The 7,478-nt window shown below is 53.5% G+C and overlaps 3 protein-coding genes across 3 annotated transcripts; 1 reads left to right on the forward strand and 2 right to left on the reverse strand.

The window, feature by feature from the left end:
• Window positions 1–13: 13 nt before the first annotated feature.
• On the forward strand, window positions 14–2,802 carry FIBRA_03872 (uncharacterized protein; the record flags this gene model as incomplete). The annotated part of the gene is made up of 6 exons (XM_012325698.1): window positions 14–164; window positions 215–278; window positions 330–409; window positions 462–841; window positions 897–1,039; window positions 1,089–2,802. 6 exons carry the CDS (start codon window positions 14–16, stop codon window positions 2,800–2,802), a joined length of 2,532 nt encoding a protein of 843 aa, XP_012181088.1.
• Window positions 2,803–3,102: 300 nt separating this feature from the next.
• FIBRA_03873 (uncharacterized protein) lies at window positions 3,103–5,922 on the reverse strand (the record flags this gene model as incomplete). The annotated part of the gene is made up of 3 exons (XM_012325699.1): window positions 3,103–5,483; window positions 5,537–5,638; window positions 5,694–5,922. The coding sequence occupies 3 exons, from the start codon at window positions 5,920–5,922 to the stop codon at window positions 3,103–3,105; spliced, it is 2,712 nt and encodes a 903-aa protein (XP_012181089.1).
• Window positions 5,923–6,883: 961 nt separating this feature from the next.
• FIBRA_03874 (uncharacterized protein) lies at window positions 6,884–7,453 on the reverse strand (the record flags this gene model as incomplete). Its single annotated transcript, XM_012325700.1, has 4 exons — window positions 6,884–7,005; window positions 7,062–7,140; window positions 7,198–7,248; window positions 7,295–7,453. The coding sequence occupies 4 exons, from the start codon at window positions 7,451–7,453 to the stop codon at window positions 6,884–6,886; spliced, it is 411 nt and encodes a 136-aa protein (XP_012181090.1).
• Between the last annotated feature and the right edge of the window lie 25 nt (window positions 7,454–7,478).

Raw genomic sequence — 7,478 nt, forward strand, 5'->3', positions numbered from 1 at the left:
CCCACTCTTTCTCATGGTTTCCCTCAGTATATCCTCCTCGAACTCGTCTCGGTCTTCTAGTGTACACTCGTCACGTTCCCACAGTAGTCTCCGCCATGTATCACCGTCTCCCTCTAATTTCAGCCTTTCATCCTCCGGCAGCTCCTCCAATCTTGACGATGATGGTAAGGCCACGTTGCATGAGTTTCCCTCCGATGTAACAAGTTGCATGCAGAAAACTTGACCATCACGTTAAATCGACCACTATTCAATGGAAATGGCAAAGAGAAGAGCCACGAGTATGCTCAGTTCTGCATTGAATCCCGCATCCTATCTGACAATGATACCAGAGATTTACATCTTTTGGCAGTCTCAACGCGTATGACGGAGCTCTCTTACAGCATCTCTGACTTACAGACCCGAATTTTTGGTGAGGACTCCCCCGCACTAACCCTAATGGATGTCCTGATACGTGCGTTCAGAGATTCAAGAATTGCGGCATAAATCGCAGTCAGCCAATGAGGCTTCAAATGCGACTGGTGTAATTGATCAATCACTCGCCAGCCTTGATGAACGCATGGACATCGCCTCAACTGGCATCAAATCGGTCAATGAGACTCTTGAACCCCTCCTGCAGAGTTCCCAGAAAACGCCCGTTGATAACGAGAGCTTGTCTGAAGAAGATACAATCATGCTGCGGAAGCACGCGGCGCTGATGACAGAGTGGGAGGGACTACAGAAAGACGTTCAGGTTTTAAGGGAGGAATTGAAGGAGGACAAGTGGTTGACCGTGTTCAGAACGGTGACGGATCAAGCGGATGGAATGATGTCAAGTCTAGAGAAGGCGGTCAACAGATGCCAGGTGAGTGAAGATGTTTATGGACCATGTATGCTCCTGCATTCCAACCAACTTGTAGGATTTCATCTGGAAGATGCACAAGCATGGATTAGATGACTCCTTGTCACCGTCGTCTTCGACTTCTTCCATCCGGTCGGATAAGTCGCCTCTCAACATCGAGGTGTTTACATCGCTTCTCGATTCGTTTGAGGCTAAGAAGAAGTATGTTCCTAGTCCTGCGTTCCGGCGGCTTTTGCTGACATTTTGTTAGGCACTATATGCCGGCTACTGCGAAAGTTCTGTCCATCATCGACAAAGGTGTTCAAGATCGTGTCACAAAGAATGGTGAATGTTTGCGTAGACATGCTGAATCGACCCAGCGCTGGCGGAATCTCCAGGAGCGAATCTCGAGGACAGATACAGAGATGGAAGTGGTACGGAAATTAATCATGAGTGGCGACACTACCCCTTCAAATATGAGTGAAGCAGGGTCTAGTGCGTCTGGCGCGACATCTAAATCAAAGAAAAAGAATGGATTACTGTCGACTCCACCCACACGACAGGTTAAGGAGCGAACTCAAAGTTCAAACACTCTGTCTAGGTCAATTTCACCTTTCCGCAAATTAGCGAGAAGATTCACTCGTTCATCGAAACCGCCCGCGACTCCTGCAGCTCCGAAGAGCCCTGCTCGAGTGCCATCCTCGGAGCCCGTTCGCACCTTGAAGCATCGTGCATCGATGCTACATTTCATGGGTAGTCAGCCACAGACTCCGATGACGCCGTCGCATAAACATTCGCACAGTCTCACTCCAGAATCGTCCCCTTCCTCCAAGAAACTTGAAAGACTAGAAGTGAATTCAACACTCAAGCACAGACCAGCATGGAACAGCTCTACAAAAGTAGAGTCCGAAGACCGTTCGGCGACCGTAAAGTCCTCCCCCCGCCGGCCCTCGATATCGGGATTGTACCGAAGCTCTGATCAAGTCCCCCCTGTACCACCTCTATACCCACCGTACAATCGCAGCGTTTCGCGTAGTTCTATGGCATCTTCAAGACCGTGGTCACCGGTCACGTCTTCTGTTTCTACGGCCCACTCTTCCAACACGCCATTTTCTATGTATCGCCCACCGTCTCGTTCACAAGCGCAGACTCCGGGCCCACCATCATCAATGTACCGTCCACCCTCTCGTTCAGAGGCACATGGTATCCCTATGTCACCTCGCACACGTCCTAAGACACCTAGTCATATCCCTGCCCCATCGACCTCGCACTACAGATCTATGTCTGGGTCCCCTTCAGATGGAGGCTGGGAGAGAGAGGATTCTCTTTCATCCGTAGTTTCACCAGGACTGGGTTTGTCTCATTCGCATAGCTCTAGCATCAGTTCTATCCCTGCGCGTCCTCCTAGTCGCTCTATGATACCCATCCCCAGTGTGCACGTCTCGGCTGCGTCTCGCCCCTCCTCCGCGATGTCACAATTCAGGCCTGAGAGTTCCATGTCGTTCAGGGATGCGACCGACGGTGCTCGTACGCCCGACGCCATCACCACTATGCGCATGACGCCGCGCCCCATGCTCCAGCATCGCATGCCGCCCTCCAGTTTCCGCGACTCGCCTAGTGCAAGTCCTCGCACCCCGGGGCCATCATCGCGTCCTCCTAGCCGAGTGGACGCGGTCACCTCGGGCGGGGAGCGCGAGGGATTCGGAAAACCAGAGCACGAATACGTGCCTATTAATCCCCGCGACCCGCTCGATGCTGAGGTTGCACATGTCGCGAACTCCCTGGCGCACTGTCTGCTGATTGAGCGCATCGACCCCCCGCTCCGTGGCACGCCCAAGGAGGGCGAGGAGATTCGTGCTCAGTATGCGTTTACAGGGCCCCTAGCGCGCAAGGTGGTGAATTGCAAACTGACTACACTCGCACGTCCCGGTGCGAAGGGCGTGACAAGGAAGGTTATGTGCCGCGTCGGTGGAGGTACGTGCTGACTGATTATAACACCGTATGTGAGCTCTGCCTTAGCGAGATCCTGCTTTCAGGTTGGCAAGATCTGCATGTATATGTTCAGAGCCGCCAAACTTGATGGGGCCCAGAGGTTAGGGTGGATATTGGGAGGTAATTGCGCTAATCAGCATATTTGTTTGCCATAATTTTCGACATGTCTGCCGGCTACACTCGTTCATGCCATACTCACAATATATGCCTCCTTATTCACTATTAGTCTCACGAGCAAGGTAGAGATGAGCATTCCGAGGACGTCATAAATTAGATCCAGATTGTAGCATATCCTACACAGAGGGCAGCATATCGACGTCGATAATCTCGATTTCCTGTTCGCGGCGTTGAGGACTATCTCTAACTCCATCAATTGCTTGTTGCCTCTCGTACTTGATTTGGTCCCACAGTGCCTTGAAATGATCACGAGCTTCAGCGTCGGCCTCGGTGAACATCATCTTTCGAGACGGCTTCCACGCGGACGACTCCATCGCTTGATGTATCCCCGGCAACAAGCCTTGCATGGCCCAAAGATGCCTACTCGCGTACAAGCCACCTGCTTCCTGAGGTATGTTGCGTGCATTCTCGATGACAGGGGCCATGAGTGGGTGAGAGAACAAGTGTGGGTAGTATCTCCCGCTAATATACGATAGAGACAACACGACTTCGTGGTCTGGTGAATGGATAGCGCGAAACCGGAATCCTCTTGGCGGCTCGGGGAGTGGATAGGGCGTGGAGAGAATTGGATGTGAGAGTTGGTCATCCATGCGCTCTTTCCGAGAATGTTGTTGAGACGGAACAGTTTGGGAGATCGCTGCTGCCGCTGTCTCTTCCATGGGTACAGAAGGATCGGGGTTCGACAGTGGCGGCGCCTTGAGGGGCGAGGGTCCTGGCATAAAGGACGGGCCAGCGCCAGCTTGAGATATACTAGGTGAGCTTCGGACAGCATGTTGAGGAGTGGACGCTCGTTCTGTCTCGGGATCCACGTTGTCGCGCACGACTTCCTTCCCCTTCCCCTTTCCCTTTCCCTTGGAGTCTCCACCCTCGGAACCAGCGGTGGTCGCTGGTCGTGCCCCAGACGGTACTGGTCCCTCCGCCCACTCTTCGTCAGCAAGTTCGTACAAGGTCCCACTTGCTCGGCACTCCTTCTTGGTGCCCGAGCCGTCGGATTTGGCCACATCAACCACCAGCAGCCCCTCTAATTGCAGGAAGAGGCCTTTCTCACTAGCACCCATCGCCTTTTCGCTGACGTCGGCAAGACATTCCACTTTCTCTGCATGCTGTTTTGTATCATCAGATGGACCTGACGGAGGAAAGACAGAATCGGTGCCTTCAGGCGCAAACTGACGCCGCGCTAGCTTCAAGCGCACGAGCTCGTCGGTCCAGATGCGTTCCGCTCCCCACCACAGCCCTTGATAGCGCGTCTGCGAGACCGTCAACGAGCCATCGGCTGACTGCGCAGGTTGTCCCAATATCCGCGACTTGAGCGTTTGGAAGTCTGCAGCAGACATTGCCGCTGGTTTGTGCACGCCGTCCGGTGTATTCCGAGCACCTGCACGTGTGCTGTCCGCAGCGGCATTGTTCGACATGGAATGAGATATAAGCGAATGCAGGCTGGGTGCAGACGCAGAACCGGGCGCGTTTGGTGCGGGCCCAGCAAGATTTGGAGGGATCACAAACTTACACTCCCAATCATCGGTAGGCCCCCAGAAGCGCATGAGGTGTGATGCAATTTGAACTGCAAGCGTATATGGTGCGGCGGCTTGCTTGAACCGTTCGCGGACGAACTCGTGATTTGAGGAATCCCCAGCGGACACTGGGTTGAACGGATAAATTTTTGTGAGATTGGTGTCCATTTCCTCAATGGGAACGGTACGCAGGAACTGGAATAGCTCGTCCTGAATGGCATGCAAAAGCTCCTCGGATGGAACCTGGGCGAGATAGGGCAGAAGCTGATGATCAGAAACCACATACTCGTGTGTCACAGCAAGCAGCTTCATCGAATACACATTCCACTGACGCACAGTCCACGGTAATGTCGCGTTCTCGGCGCCGGCTGGTGGAACGTAGGGTTCGTGGGATTGGCGAGGGGAGGGAGCAGATTCTGCTTCTGGTTCCGGCACATATAAATTGGAGAGGTCGACGTCCCCGTTATTTCCTTCGGAGCCTGGACATTTCACCCCCTCCGACTTGACGTAGACATCTTCGACTAGTCCTGGCCAATACTGGATACTCTGTTCTGGAGAAGGGCCCATAATGGGAGGGTCTAACACACACCACAGCAGCTCGCCTTTCCTAAACCACCTCCTCGCTTCCCCTTGAGTGTGACTTGCGCGTATGTCAACATCGCGTTCTGGGGTCAAAGTCTGCTGCGGGCCCGGCTCTGTCACTTGCTTGAAGGGTTTTGCGGCACGTCTGACCGCGGCATAAGGAGGAGGTTTTATGGTGCGGACCTCCCGATGCCGGCGCGGAACTCTATTAGGAGTGCTACTCGGCGTCGCCGAGGAGCGATTTTTGGTGGGCAGTTCAAGGATGTCTGTGACAACACGCTGTGGTTTCTTCGAGCAATACTTGCACTCGCAGTTCGCACGATTCAAGCTAGCATCTTGAAACAGCCACACGGCGTGGGGGATGAATTCATTCATTGAACGGAACCTGTTGACGTTCCTGGATCCTGCACGGAGGTTATGTCGTCCAGGCCGGCAAAGGATGCAGAGAGCAGCTCACCACAGAGATATAGGTCATGTCTGGGAGCGGCTGCGGGACCCTTGTTGTGGTCATACATATGATACCCTGTGGGGAAGCTCTTCAGGACGTATTTTGGTCCTTCTGCACAAGGGTAAGGAGGTCAAGGATCACCAGAGCAAGCCGACAGAGGCCGTACCAGGAAGACCCATCCTTTTCGCCAAGTGAGCTCCAATCCCGATCCGCCAGGTCGCAGCGGCGCCCTCGTCAATCAACACTGGACGCATAAAGTTGACGCATCCCTCGGCATCGACGATGCGCTCGGTATTCGTGGGCAGCAAGCTCGCGTCCCCGTCTGACCTTGGGAACTCGATCCACGTTGCGTCGTCTGGGATGCTCTTGCCGGAACCGAGCCTTCGAGCGGACATGGCGTCTCAGCAAGCGCACCTAGTTGCCGATTTCTCGAGTTCTGAGCCGGAGACGTAGGGTAGAGAAGGAGATGGGAGATTTCAAGTAGCACAATTCGGGCACACCGAGATCTTACCCACAGATGCTCAGTGGAGGCGTGTGCACCAGACTCATCCTCAACCGCCACTCGACGCATTTGGCAGGTGAGCAGGGGGGCGAGATTTGAATCGGAGACTTAACCACCAACGCGAGATTTAGTGATTCTATTAAGCTCCGATCTCTACTCTAACGCCGTACTCTTAGACTATTGCAAAATGCGCGTATTTACCGTATCTGAACCTATTTCTTCTGGCAATACACTCCCTCATGCCTTTGCCGACACACAAATATTATTCGCACATATTTGCTGTACCAGTGTACACTCACACCAAGCACCCAGGATATCCAGCTGATAGAATTGACGATGGTGCACATATTCCGCAGTAGATGGCAAATGCTATGTGGCTTGGAGATGGTGATGAAACAACATTGAGTATTCTCCTTGAATCGATACAGGTACCTACTATTTAAGTACTCGACGGCGACAGTACTTTGAGGGTAGCCTCTGAGACACTGGAGGCTCAAGAGCTCACAAGCCATCAAATTTAACAGAAAGGCCCAAGACAGTTCGGTTCCACAGCTCCGAGGGTCCTTTGACCTACATGTCTCTTCGACTGCAGGAGTGCGGCGCGACGAGGGTCGGGCTTTCCATTACACAATGTCTACGAGAGCGACATGTTGTCTAGACAATAAACTCAGGTATGCAGAACATCGCACCATATCATTGTGTCTCTTCCGGATCAAGTGCACATTCAATCGACAAACGAGAGCCTTGCCAGGCCTGGCACTCGACCGAAGCCACAGATGCGATAGAGTCTACAGTACCCCTGCACGAATTCGAGACGGCGATCATGTTGAGGTCAAGGCAGTCGACTCGCCTGGCTAGTTAGTAGGCATCTTCAGGCACGTCACGCGAAGACCGTCTCCCGCCCACTTGGACACCTCAATCAGCAGGTTCCGCTTCTTGTCTACGCCCGCCGCCGACCGCAGCTCGTACATCGTTGCTGTAAATACGAATCTATCAGGACGCTCTACACTAGACTGAGAACATGATACATACATAGGTTGAAAAGAAGAGGCTCAGCCGCCAGCACAGCAGATGGTGAGGCCTCGATGGCCTCTTCAAGTACCCGTATTCCCTACAGCATTCAGAGCTCATCGAGTCGCACGTCTGGATCAGGAGACAACAAACATACCTCGCGGATGCGGCCCTGGCTCAGCAGCGCAACGGACATATTGTTGACAGCCTATTGGCGCGCGTTAGGGAGATCTCGCGCGGGATGTGAGACTCACGACAAAGTTCTCCGGATCATCAACGGCCAGTTGCTTCAATTCGTCAATCGCAGTGTTCCAGTCTCCGTCTGCCGAGGCAAGCATGGCCTTGTTCAAGCTCTTCAGCTCGGCGTCTGCAGTCGGGTCCTGCGCCACGGCCGCGAAGTGCTTGGCCGCCATGCGGATGTATCCGCCCTGTAAGTAT

This window comes from Fibroporia radiculosa (assembly GCF_000313525.1).
Source record: "Fibroporia radiculosa TFFH 294 genomic supercontigs, scaffold2356, whole genome shotgun sequence".
NCBI lineage: Eukaryota > Fungi > Basidiomycota > Agaricomycetes > Polyporales > Fibroporiaceae > Fibroporia > Fibroporia radiculosa.